The 17,891-nt window shown below is 44.0% G+C and overlaps 1 protein-coding gene across 7 annotated transcripts in view; it reads right to left on the reverse strand.

Moving 5' to 3' along the window:
* Window positions 1–17,470, reverse strand: part of ARHGEF11 (Rho guanine nucleotide exchange factor 11) — a 79,363-nt gene extending 61,893 nt beyond the window's left edge. For 4 of the 7 annotated variants that reach the window (XM_084865753.1, XM_084865751.1, XM_084865750.1 and 1 more), the window contains exon 1: window positions 15,921–17,470. In XM_084865753.1, the coding sequence (XP_084721879.1) occupies window positions 15,921–15,952 (32 nt within the window). In that variant the 5' untranslated portion in view covers window positions 15,953–17,470. The remainder of the gene's footprint in view (window positions 1–15,920) is intronic. The other 3 variants (XM_084865754.1, XM_084865749.1, XM_084865748.1) reach the window with 1 other exon arrangement.
* Window positions 17,471–17,891: the final 421 nt, after the last annotated feature.

Below are 17,891 nucleotides of genomic sequence, written 5' to 3' on the forward strand. Positions count from 1 at the left end.
GCCCCTCAAAAATAAGACAGCCGTGGTGCTCATGAAAACTGAATGAAGTCATGCATCCACAGCACCTATTACAGGCCTGGCACATAGTAAGCAATCAATAAAACAGTTACTTCTAACATTACTGTTTTAAATCTTTTTTAAGAAAACATATTTTATTGATTTTTTACAGAAAGGAAGCATGAGGAATAGAGAGTTAGAAATATCTATGAGAGAGACACCGATTCAGCTGCCTCCTGCACACCTCCCACCGGGGATGTGCCCTTGACCGGAATCGAACCTCGGACCTTTCAGCCAGCAGGCCAACACTCTATCCACTGAGCCAAACCAGTTAGGGCCTAACATTACTGTTTTAAACTATCTTCCTCTATGATAGCAAGATTCCTCTAAAATGAAGAGTGTTGGTCTAGATTAGTGTTTCCAAAATTATACAATTTTACAAACCAATAAAATACTGAATTGGGGGGGATACTGATTTCACAAAGGGAAAAATTATTTACTCTCCGGTGGCCTGGAGAAATTTCCTTACCTGTAAAATTAAATATTATCTAATTATATTACCTAGAGGAACCCAAAGCCTGATAACTAGGGCTAAAGAGCAATTATACCAACATACACATTGTCTATTTCACACCTCCAACTTGCCAGACTCTGGTAAATATCCTGGGGCTACAAAGTCAAAAGCATGTTTCCCCCTCAGAATGTATATGGCAGGACCCTGGCGGAGTGGCTCAGTTGGTTAGAGCAGTGTCTGGATATGCCAAGATTGCATGATTGATCCCTGGTCAGGGCATATACAAGAGTCCACCAATTCTATATAATAAAAGCCTAATATGCTAAGTGTCCGGACATCCATTCAACCAATCAAAGCCTAATATGCTAATGATATGGTAAAGCCACCCAACCACTCCCTATGATGAACACTGACCACCAGGAGGCAGATAGTCAACAGGTCGACCAGTCACTGTGACATGCACTGACCACAAGGAGGCAGATGTTCCGACTGGTAGGTTAGCTTGCTGCTGGGGTCCGGCCATTCAGGACTGAGCAAGGTGGGCCAGACATGCCCTGGAGCCCTCCCATGTCCCTCTCCGGCCCCAATAGTGCATTGGTGGGGTCCCTGGCCTGGTCTGTGCCCTCTCACACTCCGAGACTCCGTGGGGGATGGTGGAGAGCCAGTTTCAGCCCAATCCCACAGTCCAGGCTGAGGGATCCCACTGGTGCACACATTCATGCACCAGGCCTCTAGCGAATGCATACATATGTGGAACAACAAATTCACGTTTTTTTCTCTCTTTCTAAAATTGAAAAATTTTAAAATGTATATGGCAGGAGAAATGTAAAGACTTCAAAGGTTGCTATGAGGGGGAGGGGGAAGAGAATACAAGCTAAAATGTTTTTTTTAAAAAGCAAAACAAAATACTGTAGAAATAGGGCAACAGTACCCAATTCATAGTACTCTTATAAGTATAGCAGCATAAATTTTAGTACTAACAGCAGGTCAAATAGCCTTGCTTGCATTGCCCCTGGCCTTAGGTAAGTGAGGTTTAAGGATAGATGCAAAGGGTGGCCATACCATCTAAGATTAAAAGGAAAAGGAAAAGGAAGGAAACATCTATAAAGATGTATGTATTTCTTTCAGGCTTTCAATATAATCAGGTAAATACAGACAGCCTGGATGGGGGGATGTAGAATTTATCAGAACAGAGTTGTTTAAACCTTTTCCTATCAACAATGAGTCAGTCTCTCCCATCCAGGGCTGCAGGGCCTGCAGAGAGCCTCTTCCCCCTTCATTCCCAACAGTCCTGCCTCTAAGTTCCCAAAGCATAACTATGGCTCTTACTATACTCACTAGTTAAGTTGTAATTACTTGTTTATATGTCTTTCTCTTCCTTTAGTCACTAGATAGTGTCTGACATACAGCATACACTAATATTCATTGAATGAATAAAGGAATGGATACAGAATTTAATAATCTTTTTTGTTTTTCAAGAATTCCTAATGAGGAAATCCAAAATCTGCTTCACAGGTCTAGGAAAAAAGTTCTAAAACCCAGGTTTTCTCCAAAATTAAAAATATATACAGATTAGAAATGAAGAGATAAAACTGTCATTATTTGTCAGGCAAACAAATTCTAAAATCTTAGGAAATTAACAAAAAAGCTACAAGAATTAGTGAGTTAGTTTAGCAAGGTTACATGATATAAGGTCAATATAACAAAAATCAATTATGTTTATATGTAAACAAAAATAATTGAAAATTGATATTTAAAATATTATCAAAATATAAAATATTTAGGGGTAAATTTGACAAAAGATATAAAAGACCAGTATACTAAAACATACAAAACACTGCTGAGAGAAATTAAAGACTGAAATTAAAGGAACACTAAACCATGTTCATAAACTGGAAGACAAAATATTGTTAAAATGACAATTTCCTCCAAACTGATCTATGGAGTCAACACAATCTCAACCACAATCCCAGAAGCCATTTTTTGTTGAAACGGGCAAACTGATTTTAAAATCTTTATGGAAATGAAAAAGCCCTAGAATAACTAAAAGCATTTTTGAAAACAAAAGAACAGTGTTGAAAAACTTGTATTATCTGAGTTCAAGACTTACTATAAAGTTATAATAACTAAACCAGTGGGTTACTGATATAGATCAATGGAACAGAGTCCATACCACGTATATATGATCAATTTTCAGCAATGGTGCCAATGCAATTCAATCAGGAAAAAATATTCTTTTTAACAAATAGTGCTAGGACAATTGGACATCCATATGTCTAAATAAATAAGTAATCTTAAACTTTATCGCACACCCTCTACAAAAAGTAATTAGAAATAAATCATAGATCTAAAGGGAAAAGCTAGAGCAATAAAACTTCTAGGAGAAAATATTACTGACTTTAGATTTGGCAAGGATTTGTTTACTAAATATAAAGAGTACAAACTATAAAAGGAAAAAGCAATATATTAGATTTCATCAAAACTTAGAACCTTTGCTCTTCAAAAGACACTGTACACAAATTTAAAACAAGTTTTAAAAGGCATTGTTATGAAAATGAAAAAGCAAGTCATAGACCAGAAATAAACAATTGCAAAACATATCTGACAACAAAACTGTATGTAGAATACACAAAGAACCCTTACAATTTAATAACTGAGTTAATACTAGGCAATTATGCCCAATTAAAAAATAAACAAAAGACCTGAACAAACACCTCATCAAAGAAAACATATACATGGCAAATAGGCACATAAAAAATGTTCAGCATCATTAGTCATCAGGGATACGCAAATTGGAACCACAATAAGACATTACAGTGCACACATACTAAAAAAGTTAATATTAAAAAGACACAAGATGTAGAGCAACAGGAATTCTCATACACTGCTAGTGGGAATGTAAAATTATAAAACCACTTTGGAAAATAATTTGGCAATTTATGATGTTAAACATACACTTACCACAGGACTCAGCAATTTCTATCATCGGATTTACGCAAGAAAAAATGAAAACATATCAACACAAAGACTTGTACATGAATGCTCTTAGCAGCTTTATTTGTAGAAGCCCAAATGTCCATCAACAGAAGAATGGATACACAAATTATCCAGAAAATATGCTACTCAGCAATAAAAGGAACACACTATTCATACATACAACAGAGATTAACCCAAAATTGCGTGAAAGAAATCAGACAAGAAAAGAGGACATTCCATTTATAAAGAATTATAGAAAATGTGAACTAATCTATAGTGATAAAAAAGAAATCCCAAGGAGGTTTCCCTGGGGATGAGGGAGAAGAGAAGACAGAGAGATTACAAAGCCACACAAGAAAACTTTTAGGGATTATCGGTATGTTGCTTATCTCATTGGTGATATCATCACAGATGAATACATGTGAAAAAGTAAATCAAGTTATATATTTTAAATGTACACATTGATTGTACATCAAATATACCTCCATAAAACTATTTAAAAAGACAAAACAGCCTTAAGGAAGGGGAAAAGTATTCTAGGCCCACACTAGAAACTAAACATTGCCCTTCTTAATTACAGAGATGCAGGCACAGACTCTTTCTACTGGTAATACAAGTCTGTCCCAAGACATTCTGTTCATTATGCAGGTCATAGCTCTGCCAGATCATAAAACAAGGCAATGGCCTTTGGATTTAAAACAGGGGAAAGCCACAAGGCTTACACACTTTCTCATATTCTATATTTCTGTACATACAAATGATAGTTCAATCAATGAGTGCACGGCAAGTCCCAAATACCCACATCAACGAAGAGACAGCATAAATAATCAGCAAAACCAGAAAACCCAAAAAGCATTTTCATTTGCTTTTGCAATTTAATACATGGTTTTGTTTTGCAGAAGACATTCTTAGTCTTTGACTAACATTAAAATGAATAGTCATTCTTTTTTCTATTTTATACTAGAGCAGGAGCCAAGGAGTTCACAGATGGCAAGGGTAAATTACAATACTGACATCAATACAGCAACTGAGTTACATGTAGACATTGAGACTTCTAAAGCATTCATACATGTCTACCAATGTTACATACGTACAGTTAAACGTCTGCCCATGTGCTTCCCACTAACTCTTTTGAGCAGCCCCAAAGAGTGTTTTGGACCTCTAAATGCTTATACCTCCATGCAAAATGTGTTATAGCTTGCCTATGCACACATCAGAAAAGGTGGAAAAAGCAAAAGATTTAATGCTGAGATTCTGTCTATAAATCCTCAGCAATTGCAATCTCAGATGATCCAGCTGTTATGTAGGAAGGAGGGAGAGATAGGAGCGATGGGTATACAGTTCAGGTAGAAGAGAAAGATACTGAGATTTCAGGCCACACAAACACTTAGCCAGCAGTATACACTCTCCTTAGACACTTTAAAGAGGGCACTATAGAGATGCATCCTTCCAATTCTAAAGCCTTTATTAAGTATTTACTTGGACACAGCAAACGCTGAGTACTTAAAAAAAAAAAAAAATCACATATGTCTTTGTTCTGTAATGCTCCTGAGTCAAAAAAGAAAAAAAAAAAAAAGAAAAAAGAAAAAAAAAGACAATGACATGGACACATTTAAAATCAAATGAATAACCATCAAGGACATATATTTCATTATCATCCAAAATGTATCCAATATTAAGTCCTAATTGTGTGGCCATCTGATGAGAGACCACCTTCTGGGAGTTTTCAATCTAAGCCAAGAATGATAAGGTCTCAAAGAAGGGAAAATAGCCCAGCCTAGGCCAGTGTGACTCAGTTAGTTACAGTGTCATCCCATACATCGAAAGGTCGCAGTTTCAACCCCGGCTGGAGTGCAGAGAGGCAACAGATCAATGTTTCTCTCTCACATCAGTGTTTCTCTCTCTCTCCACCTCCCTTCTGCCCCGCTCTCTAAAATAAATAAAACAAAAACAAAAAGATCTTTGGGAGAGAATTAAACAAGGGGGCCAGGGAAGATAAAGAGCCAAATAAATGAAATCAACTGTCAGTAATCTATGCTAAAAGAGAGGCAAAGTGAAGTATGGGAAAGAAAATTAGCCTAATTAAAAAAAAAAAAAAAGTGTTCCATTCCTATTCCAGTTTTGACACTCTGTTGTCACAGGTAAACTGCTTAATTCATGCCTCGTTTTCTCCATGAGTACCCTAAAGTCATAGGGTTGTTGTAAAAATTAAACTATATGCATAAAAATTCTCATAAAGATACAAGCAAACCAAACCATTACTATGTAAAAAAGATTATATACCATGACAAAGGGATTTATCCCAGGAATGCAAAGTTGGTTTAATATATGACATTTCTCTAAAGAAGATATACAATGATCAACTGCCCATGAAAAGATGTTCAATATCATTAGTCACTAAGGAAATGCAAATCAAAACAATGAGATACTTTACAGTGTACCTTTTTTATTAGCTATAATTAAAAAGACAAATAATTAAGAGTTGGGGAGCATGTAGAGAAATAGAAAAACCCTCGCAAATTGTTAGTGGGTCTGTAAAATGGTGCAGCCACTTTGAAAAAGTCTGTCCGTTCCTCTAAATGCTAAACACAGAACTATGCTATGACCTAGCAATTCTACTACTAGGTATATATCCAAGAGACTGCAAACACATACGTGTACACAGATACATCATGAATGAACCTTGAAAATAGGCTAAGTGAAAGAAGCCAGTCACACAGGGATGTCCAGAATAGGCAAATCCACAGAGACAGAAAGCAGTGAGTGGTGGCCTGGCACTGGGAAAGGCACAATGGGAATGACTGCTAATGGGTACAAGACTTCTTTATGGTGTGACGAAAAATTTCTGGAATTAGATAGTGGTGATGATCGCACAATTCTGTGAAAACATGAAAAACCACTGGGGACTTCTGATCAAGATGATGGGACAAATAAACGCGATGCTCGTCCCCTCCCACGACCACATCAAAATTACAACTAAATTACAGAACCAGCCAAGACAACATGAAGACCAGCTGACTTCTCACACCTGTTTCACACCCTTTCCAGCTTCTGGGGGCGCCCGCGTGCCTTGGCCGGCGGCTTTGTCCTCCATCATCGGAGACAGTAACACAGCATTCTCCTGCCTCCCTGACCTCATCTGCTGCCTGAGCCCACCTGCCTTCCTCTCATAAGGATCCCTAAGATGTCCCTGTCCCCCTGGGTCATCCAGGACCAAATCTCAAAACCAGATTCACAAGTTCAGGGACCAGGACATGGACTTCTTCGGGTCGTTCCTCTGCTGACCACAGCTCTCCCGACGGAAGAACTCCAGCCGAGGCTGGGGAGGCCCTGCACAGCTGGATGGTGAGGAGCTCAGTGCATGACTGTGCCCAAGAGTGAGTTCCGCCCTGGGGCTCCTGCTCTCGGACGACGGTGGGGTTTGTTCTAAGCATCCACAGGAACACAATCACTGGTGGCGTTTTTCTTTTCTTTTCTTTCTTTTTAATATATTTTATTGATTTTTTTTTTGATTTTTTTTTTTACAGAGAGGAAGGGAGAGAAGAGAGAGCGAGAAACGTCAATGAGAGAGAAACATCGACTAGCTGCCTCTTGCACACTCCCTACCGGGGATGTGCCCGCAACCAATGTACATGCCCCTGACCGGAATCGAACCTAGGACCTTTCAGTCCGCAGACCAACGCTCTACCACTGAGCCAAACCGGTTTTGGCACTGGTGGCGTTTTTCAGGGCTGAGGGTAAATCCATGTTTTTCTGAAATCTTTGGCACTTGCTTTGCTGGCAGACTACAGAGAGGACGGGTCTGCACTTCCGAAAAACAGGGTCAGAAAGTCAGAGCAGCCACTCATGTGTGACAAGGTTCACATTCTTGGAAAGTGTCCATGTCAACAGGAGACATGTTCGGAGTCCTGCACAGCAGCGTGCATGGCACCACTGCTGACAGCACACGGCTGTCCTCCTCACGCTTTTCTCTATCGCTATATTCTTTAACAAGAATGTCTTGTTTTTATAGAAACAATAAAATCATTATTCTAAAGAAAAAAACTTGGACTTCTCCCCTTGACTCATCTTTCCTTTAATCCTGTCACACATCCCCTCTAGCCTCTGATCCTGTCACCTCCTACTTAAAGTCTTGCAATGGTCCTCCACTGCCCTGAGGATAAAGCCCAAACCCTAACATGGGGGATTACATGCCCTATGGCCCCAGCTCCTACCTGTTCTTAAGTTTCATTTAATTAATTGCTCTATGATCTTGCCATCTGATCAAAGCTACTTTAAATGACCACGTCGCCTCCCCCGCCACACACACACACACACACACACACACACACACCCCATGTCCTTTCTTGTCTTCATTCTTCTGATGTGCTATTCCCTCTGCCTGGACTCTCCCTCTCCAACCTGGCTATCCTTTTTAGGCCTCACCCACAGGGTCCTCTCCTCCAGGAAGCCTTCTTTAACGCTGGTCTCACGGCTTCACAGAAGAGAATTTGGGGTGCTCCCGCTCATTTTCCCTCCCCTCACAAACCACACTCTCCTCGAGGGCAGGGAAGATAACTCATTCCCATGGAATCCAGTGCCCTAAACGGCAACACACCAACGAGCATCTGTTAAATGGACCCATCTTCTTATATGATGGGTAACGTGAATATCCCGAAACCTCAGAGCCTGCTCCTGGGAAGACGTGGAAACCCTAGTGGTTTTTTGCCCCTCTCCCTCCTCAGGGCTCTGAGGAGAAAGGGGTCTGTGGTTCTAGCCTCATAAAAGATCCCATTCACAACGCTATTTACTACACTCTCTCTAGCACCTCCCGCAGAACAACAGCGGCCTTTCTCTGCCCAGCAGTCTCTTAGAGGGAAACTTCTGAGGGAAAGAAACGGGGCCAGCCTGGGGCAGGCGGGACAACAGCAGGGTGGGCCCTCTGCCCTCACACTCCTGCGGGGAAAAGCAGTCAGGAAATCGGGCTGCCAATGGGAAATCCCCCCAGCCCGGAGACGCTGGAGAGAAGCAACCCCAACAAGGCCGCTCTGTCCCTAGAAGAAATACCAAGTGCGCAGAGACCTAGCACCCGGGAAGAACAAGGGGGATTCGTGATCTCAGTTCCTGGCAGCGACGTTTAGAGCTGCTTTCTGGCAATCCCTCGGCTGGAGACATGGAGGGAATTTGAAATGTCAAAAACGAGCTAGAGTTCAAGTCAGGAAACAGCCAGTAGAAATATACCTTGTATAAGGAGAACTAAATAGGGCACTAGAAGGAAATCCAGAAAAACAAAGAGACGTCACTTCTGAACCCTGAGTAACAAGATATAATTACCAACATAAAACATACAAAGAATGGCCGAAGCCGGTTTGGCTCAGTGGTAGAGCGTCGGTCTGGGGACTGAAAGGTCCCAGGTTCCGTTCCGGTCAAGGGCATGTACATTGGTTGGGGGCACATCCCCGGTAGGGGGTGTGCAAGAGGCAGCTGGTCGATGTTTCGCTCTCATCGACATTTCTAGCTCTTTATCTCTCTCCCTTCCTCTCCTTAAAAAATCAATAAAATATATTTAAAAAAACAAAAACAAAAAAACATACAAAGAATGGAAGAGCACCAACATTTATTTATAATAGTTCACCACATGCTAGACATTCTATTAGAACTTTTACATAAATGATTTTACACAAACAAAACAAGAGTTGAATTGCTATGTGATGTGCCAAAGAAATGCTGACTAATAAAATATATAGTTTGATGGTAATGACCAGAAAGGAGTTGGGGAAGGGGGAGAACACTCGTAAGCAGGTTAGTCTACCCGAAGGAGGTGGCAGGTGCAGTTGTCAGACCTAGAATTAGTGAGATGTGGGCTGAACTGAAGGAGAAATCACGAATCCCAGGCCGGGGCGACTAGGCTGAGAAGGAAAGACACTGTGGGTTTCCAGCAAAGGATGACTTTAGGATGAGAACTTAAGCACCTGATTTTTACCTACTCTGTTTGCTTGCTATGTCCCCAGAGCCATGCCTTTGCAGTCCTCGGTTCAGAACCAGCACAGGCCTGAGCACGCAAACACAGCTGAGGAGCGTTCAGGCCAATCTGGAGTCCTTGTCAAACTAAATGCCTTAACAACACTATAAAATTCACGAAACGTTTTTACACAAATCATTCTGATCACACAGTTAGTTAGTGGCTGAACTGGGAATCACACAAAGATCTTACTCAACATCCTAAACTCTTCACAATTATGCCACGAGGGGCCCTGGCTGGGTAGCCCAGTTGATTAAAGCATCAGGTTAGATCCCTGGTCAGGTCATATCAAAGAATCAACAAATGAATTCATACACAAGTGGAACAACAAATCAATGTTTCTTCCCCCACCCCCCTTCCTCTCTCTCTAAAATCAATCAATAAATAAAAAAATCATGCTACTATGATGGTTCCTTTAATAGTTTGATCTGCTATGTGAAACAGAGGAATGATTAATCAGAATCTATCAAATATATGCTAATCTCCTCAAATCATGATTCAAATCCCTAAGGGATATCCCAGGACTCACTCCCCTTCTCTCCTCTCTTTAAAAGGCTGCAGTGAGGAGCTCTAAAACTTTCTGGTAGACATGGCCTAACCTGAGGGGCTTGGCGAGTTAAGTACCATTTGATATGCTGCACTCAGTGAGTTGCTGGGTACCATGGGAGACAGAGTGACTTTTTAATGCTGGTCTTCTCTCCAGCAACAGCATTACCCTTCTCTCATCAGTCAGTCTCAACTTGGGAATCAAATTGGATTCAGCCTTGTTGATTTTCCTTCCAAACTCCCTTTCTAATCCTGCCCCTCTTCCCCCCCCCCCCCCCCAATTATCTTTTGCTAAGATTGCTGCAAAAACTCCTCGCTGGCCCTCTTGGCCCCAAGCTCTCTTCGCATATATGTATTAACACCAAAATTATCTCTCTAAACATGATTTTTATCACCATATATTACATAAACCTAACTGGCTCCCCTTTTCCTACCACGTGCAGTGAATAGCTTTATCGACTCCCATACCTTGACAACATAATTTCTCTCTGCTTAACAAAGACCATCTAGAGACACTCCGTATTTGGTTCTGCCCCAGAACATTTGCTTATGTTGTTCCCCTTGTCTGGTATGCCCTACTCAACTTCTTTCACCTAAACAATTTCTGACTACCCCTTCCCTGACTATTCTCATGAACACCAACTTTCTACTCTTCTCAAAATATACCTTTTTTGTATACATCAAGATTCAGCAATAAAAAGAATTATCTTTTTATTGTTTTGTTAACACTTCCCAACAAGACTGCAAGCTCCACATTCTTACAAATTATTTCCCAGACCATCAAGAACTGAGCTGAGCATGGAGCTATTCAATCAATATTTGCTGTCCAACCAAACTGGGCATGTGCCCCCAACTGGAAACGAACCCAGGACCCCTCAAGAGTCCCAGCTGACACTATCCACTGAGTCAAACAAGCTAGGGCTAACTTTTCATATTTTTTTGTCTAGTCTAAGTGGGAAGGCAGAGATTGATAGTACTTAAGACCATTAAAAATAAATTTGTTAATCAAAGGGTGCACTTTCAGAAATGCTTTTGAGTATCTAAAATTAAGCTTAGCTTGCTCCTGCTCATAATGGATATTAACTGCCAAATGCTTCATCTGCAAATCCCGTCATCTTTTATCTCATCCCCATATAGGACAAGAGCACATTTTGGAGAGAACTCAGTATTTCAGGGGACTTACTCTGTGCAGCTCTGGATAGCTGTCACTGTTCTGAGAAGCCAACCTTCTAAACTAGGTAGAAACTCAGCTGAAAGGCGATTTCTTGGTTCCAGGGCTCAACAAGAAGAACCTGAAGCGTTCCAGGAACCACGCCCCGCCCCTGCTCGGATAAGCCATCCCTTCAGCCTCAGCTACCAACCTTCCCCTCAGCCTGAGGCTCTTTCCTAGGAAAGGCCTACCTTCCATTCCCCTCCCTCTTCTGCCTTCTCCTTCTCCCTCCTCCACACACCTTCTATGAAATTTTGCCTCTTAGAAAAAAAGGCTACAGACTGGAGAAAGGTTGCATTCAATCTGAGATCCCTATTACTGGTCTGGATTTATTGAATCAGGGAGAGTCATATGCTTCTGAAACAAGGAACACCCAGAGGTCACAAAACAAATCTTTCCTATCCCCATCGAAAGGGGCCAAGACAGCTGAAGCCTCCATCGAAATTGCTGGGAAGGAGATTCAATAACCTCCTCTCATGTTCTAGTATTATCACCCAACCCTTACCGTTGCAAAAGCATTCCTTCCTTCTAACTTCTCTGCTTCTGCAACAAAAAACCCCGTTCACTCCGGTTAAATTCTCCAAAACAATGGAAAGCTCTTTCAGTTACTCCTAATTTGTTTTGGGCTACTTCAGAAAATAGTGCATGAAGCTAAATCAAGTCCATGTGTTTACCATCTAAAATTTATATACAGTTTTACGATTTAGAACACAATTTGAAATATATTATCTTATTTGATTTACTCCTTTCAACAGCCCCGTGAGAGAGATGCAATAAATGGTATAATCCTCAAATGACACACTATGCTTGTGAACTGGAAAGCATTTCATATGAATGAGCTATTGCTTTACATATGGGGAAATCAGAGGCAGTATGTGACTTGCCCAAGGTCACACAGTTAAGGGGCATGCCAGGCTCAAATTATTGTAGAAACTCTTGGCTTAAATCTAGTACTTCTCTGTTTTGGTCCTCACATGAGCTAACTGCACAGAGAAAAGCTGTTTTATGGATTAAAATTTTAACCCATCTGACCATCTCAAAACATTTGCCTTTGAAAATGAGGCCAGGGGATATAGATGACAGTAGAATTCATCACTATTCCTATAAAAATAATTCAGTATCATTACCTCTGCTTGCAATATCAAACACATTTTTAGAAACTCTAGAGAAGAATACCTTATATACTAATGGACAATGGGCTGTTCATGGACAAAAGCTGAAAGGAATAAGAACAGGTATGTTTTAGTAACCCATTTTCCAGTAACAACTGATTAACACTAAAGATAAATAATAGTCACAAATACTCCATGTTTCTTTGAACCCAGGAATCACTCCCCGAGAAGGGGTGAAAGACTCTGTCAAATAAATATTCCCTCTTTCCTTTGAGCCACGACATCTCTCTTCCATCTCTCCTAGAAAATATTCATCACCTGGAGAGCCTTCTCTAATCGACTTTAACTACATCTGAAATTAATACATGAATGTAAAGTCTGAAAGTGAAGAATTTATACTTGCTGCCATGTTCGTTCATTCTAACATTCACTTGTCGATATTTACTGAACACTTACAAGGTGCTAAGCTAGGCACGCAGGATATACCTGAGCAAACCAAACACAGCCTTTATGGAGCTTGTAGTCTAATGTTGCTTTTAAGTGGTTTTCAATAGTCTTAGAGACCTTTCCTAGCTCCCCGATTAGATTGCATGCTCTTTGTGAGCAAGAACTGCATACTTTAATTTTCTAAATCGCTCTTATGGCACCTTACACTAAGCTCTCTACACAGCAAATTGATAAACTAAGAGAATCCTTAACTCCGTAAACAGGGCATTTACTTCCAACTCCATCCCTCCAGGATGATATAAGATTGTGAATTATTTACTTATTCATTTATCCAGCACGATAAGTCTTTATTTATTCATTTTATTTTCCCAGGGAAAGGAGGGGACGGGAAAGGATCAGCATATGTCACAAAATGATAGCAAAAAGAAGTACCTAACGCAGCAAAACCAACCATCATATGAACAGTCCCCAGTGATGGGGGTCATGAAAGTCCAAGGGGGGACTCAGTCTCCTTCAGTTCAGGAATGCAGGGCAGGTACATGCTTTCCAACAGATGGCGAATTATTTAAAATCCACAGGGTCGGGAAACTGGGATGTCAAACAGTCCAACATGATGAATCTACAGCAAAAGGGCTAAGATCCAGCCAAGACCGGTTTGGCTCAGTGGATAGAGCGTCTACCTGCGGACTGAAAGGTCCCAGGTTCGATTCCGGTCAAAGGGCATGTACCTTGGTTGCGGGCACATCCCCAGTAGAGGGTGTGCAAGAGGCAGCTGATCGGTGACTCTCATCGATGTTTCTAACTCTCTATTCCTCTCTCTTCCTCTGTGTAAAAAATCAATAAAATATATTTTTTTTAAAAAAAGGGAAGGGGGGGTAAGATCCAAAGCAACTGGAGATAACTTATTTGAAGGAGGCAAAGGCCCCAGAACCGATCCTCTGGGGAAGGGATTCGGGACAGGAGTAAAAGTGAGGAGCACTCTCACTCTCAGAGCTGCATTACGCCGCAGGAGAAAATGGGGCTTTAACCACAGGATGATGAAGAGCATCTTACGCACTGCCCAAAGCAGCATGAAACGGCGCCCCACTGCATACGGAACTACTGAGACAGAGCGGGGCCAAGGAAAGAGCCATGGGTCCAGAATCAGAAGATCTGCGTTTGAGTCCAGGTTCTGCTGAGAGTCAGGCAAGATGGCACTGGGCAAGCCAGGAATCCTCTATGAGCCTCAATTTTACCCTGTAGGATGGAGTAATAACCGGATTTATCTGCCTCACGGAAATACTGTGAGGACCTAATGGCAGATGTTCTGTGAGAGCACTGAGGAAAACAACTGAGCTCTGCAAACCCCGAGAGGACAGGGAGGATACACCAACTCCCCGAGGAGCATCTCTCCATCCAGGAGCCCTCCCTGCCTCCTCCTTGTATTCCCTCAACACGTGTTCCCATCTTCTCATATCCCCGAATTCAGAGGCGTCATCCGCCATCCACACCGCAAAAATGCAAATTCCAAGAGGAGGGAAAAGGGCAGCATGTAAACCATCTCAGCTCCTTGCCTTGACATGCCTGTTCTCCCTTTATAAGAGTCCAACTATGGAGTGTGGCTCAGTTGGTTGAGCGTTGCCCTAGCACGCCGAAAGGTCGCTGGTTCAATTCCCGGCCGGGGCACATACCCAGGTTGTGGGTTCAATCCCTGGTCAGGGACATGTGAGGTCAATGTTTCCCTCCCTCTCTCACTCTCATTCTTCCTTCCTCTCTCTCTAACATCAATAACAACATATTAAAAATAAATAAAATAAAAGGTAAAGGATGGAGGCTCAGACATACCCTTTCTGTTCTTTGCGACTATCTGCCTTTTCCTTTTCACTGCAAAGTCAGTCCTCTGAGGACTACTGAACTAAGCTAAACAGGACTCCGAGGCAATAGGAGTTACTGTTTGGGGGAGAAAGAGACTATATGCACTTTAGGACACATCCCATAGCAAAAAAAACAATATATACATATATTATTTTTTTTAGCATGAATTATCAGTTAATTGGACATGAAGAAAGCAATTGCTCCCTTGCAAACAGTCTTGCCTATCTCTTTCATATGTTTTCCAGGCCCAGGCCTTCCATTTGCTTGTTCAGTCCTCCATCCTGTTAGGATGGATGTGCGGTACCCAAAAAACAACCCTCTCTCAAGATCCTCAGGAGAAAGGCTAAAGGGGGGCTGGGAAAAGGGAGCAGACAGACACACCTTACAAAGTTGTAAACTGTATTATGAGCAGGAATGGGGAGGCTGGGCGGACTCTGGGGAGGGGGAGGGGCATCCAGCGCTCACCCTCTGAGGGCCACTGCATATCTATTTGCCCATCAGGCCTTTGGTCCCAAAACAACTCCTTCCGGCTCTCAGCAGAGGGAAGGCCCATTTTGCAGTCAAGCTTATTAAAAATGCCTTGGAAGATTAAATCTAGAGCATTAGCCAGTTGGCAAGTCTCAAGTTAAACCCTAACCTTGGAGAGGAAAAAATTCTAATGTGACCTATTCATTTGGGAGCCCTTAGAGGGGGGGAAAAAAAAAAATCCAGCCCTGTTGGGGTGCAAAGGGTGTTTCTGTCCCATCATTCAGACCACCAACATCCTCTCCGTTCTAGACATGGGATCCATCCCATCACCAAACCCCACCATTCCACAACAACCAGTCCGGTGGGGGCCCTTTCCTCCAGCAGTCCAACGCCTAAAGCCAGTCCCAATCCACCCTTTCAAATCCCCGTACCCTCACCCAGGCTCTCCCCATTCCCTGCCCTCTGGGCTGGCAAGTGAAGGACGCAAATTGGGCCTCCAGCTTGGCAAAAGCCAAAGTTGGCTGGAGGCATCTGCCCCTCCTCCCCACTCCTGGCCTCACTGCCTATTGCTTGTGTAAAAAAACACCACCACACTGAATCAGGAGATGTTTTGAATATGGACACACAACAGGGAAGATAAACACACATGCCCAGACAGTCCCCAGAGATCAATGCATGCTCCTACCCCACCATTCCCAGTCTGCCCTCCCCGGCCCTTCTTTTGCAACCTTTTATCAAAATGCAGCACCCTCCCTCCCAGTCTTGCCCTAAAGTGTGGAATATTGGCAAACCTACCTGTCTATACTCTGGGGCAACCTTACACTCATGGTTTCTCGGTGTCTCCACGGTTCCAGAATCTTGCAGGGCTGGTGTCTTGATCAGGACTGAATCCTTGCAATTTTTAAGAAAGATGAGAGGGAGGGCCTCCCAACTTGAAGATGGAATTCTTCTTCTCCGGCTCTCAGGACCCTAGTAACTGAAGCTCGCTTCTACTTTACCAGTGAACATGGTCTGCTTTCTCAGTCCCCCTTTCCCCTCCCCTTCTTAAAAAAAAAAAAAAAAAAAAAAAAAAAAAAGAAAGAAAAAGAAAAAGGAAAAGGAAAAACTATGACCTTAGAAACCAAAAACTCAACCACAAATCTCTAAAAGGTTAGCGCTATAGGCTAAAAAAAAAAAAAAATGAAACACAAAGAATATGCCCTAAAAAATATCAGTCTTACTACAAAACACAGATAAAAACCATCCTTTTAATCCAGTTTTCCCAGCTGTCCTTCTGTGGGCAAGAGCTTCCAGCTCCAAGAGGGGGGAAATTCTGCGTTCTTCAATGCTTAAAACGACAACAGATTCATTTGAGAAAAGGGGAGGAGGGCGGGGGGGAAGGAAAATGAATAAATCCGAATTGGCACTTGGAAAAAAAAATACCTTCCAGCTGATTTGCACAGCAAAAAAAGAAAAAGAGAAAAAGGGGAAAAAAAATTAAACCATACAATAGTATGTAAACAAAAGCACTCCTTCCAAGTCCAGTATAACCCTGGAATCAAAATGATGAATTTCCTTTTTTTCCAGAAGAAGAAAAAAAAAAAAGCTTTTACATGAAAGGTTCTGAAATTCTTCAAGTGAAGCCAATCGCACCAGGGGAAAATTTTTTTTAAAAAAAACACCTGAAATGCAATGCTTTTTACCTTTGCAATGGTAGCAATAAGCCACCAACCAGAAGGAAAAAAACCTTCTCTCCTTTTCCTTTTTTCCTTGAAACTTGCAGGGTTTTTTTTTTCTTTTTTTTCCAGCTGCCCAGCCTGCTCCTCAGACCCAGCCCGGGTTCGGCCTCCTGGACGCCATGCCCTGCGCGGGGTGTGCGGCGCCGCCGGTCCGCGTCCAGGCTCCGGGCCGGTCCGCGGCCTCCGCCTCCATGAACCGGCCTCCGCGGCTCCCGCCGGCCGCCGCCTCCGCTCCCCGCGCCCGCCGGGACCAGCGCCCGGAGCCTGCGGCCCGGGGGCGATTACCGCGGAGCTGGGTCCGGGGGGCTTTCCTCCCGGAGAACCGGCCGCCGGCTTCTCCCGGCCTCAGCGCGCAGCCCGGCGGCGGCCTCCGGCCCCGCTCGCCCCGCGCCCCCGCCGCGCTCGGCCTGGGCGCCGCGGCTCCCGCTCGGCTGCGGCCGGGAAGGCGGCGGCGGCGGCGGCAGGAGGCGTCCGGCTCGGTGGGCGTCCGGCTCCCGGCGTCGCGGCTGCGCTCCCTCAGCCTCGCCTCCTTCCGGGCCCCTTCCCCGCGGGCTCGGCGCAGGCCCAGCCCGCCGCCCCCTCCGCGCCCTCCGGCCCCGCAGCCTTTCTCCTTCCCTCGCTCCGGCGGGGGCGGGGCCGCAGGCTCCTCCTCCTCCGCCTCCCCCTCCTCCCCCTCCTCCCCCTCCTCCTCCTCCTCCTCCGCCTCCTCCGCGCGGCCGCCGGCCTGGCCCCCGGCGCCGCGGCCGGACCCGGCTCGGCCCGCCGGCCGCCCGCCGTTCCCTGCGCGGGGCCTGCGGCCGCGGCTACCGCGCGCCCCGCCGCCCGCCGCTGGGCCGGCCCCTGCGCGCTCTGCCCGGCGACCCCGCGCCCGCGCCCGCGCCCGCCCCTCCGCGGCCCACGATGGCCGGCGCGGCCTAGCGGGTCCCGGTGTCACGGCTTCCGACGCTTCGCCCCGTCCGCTCCGCCCCGCCGGCGACCCCGGCCCCGACCCCGCCGCCTTCACCGCCGCGCCGCCCTCTCCCGCGGCCGAGGTGCCCCCTTTCCTGCC

This window comes from Pipistrellus hanaki, assembly GCF_964339955.1.
Source record: "Pipistrellus hanaki genome assembly, chromosome: 18".
Taxonomy (NCBI): domain Eukaryota; kingdom Metazoa; phylum Chordata; class Mammalia; order Chiroptera; family Vespertilionidae; genus Pipistrellus; species Pipistrellus hanaki.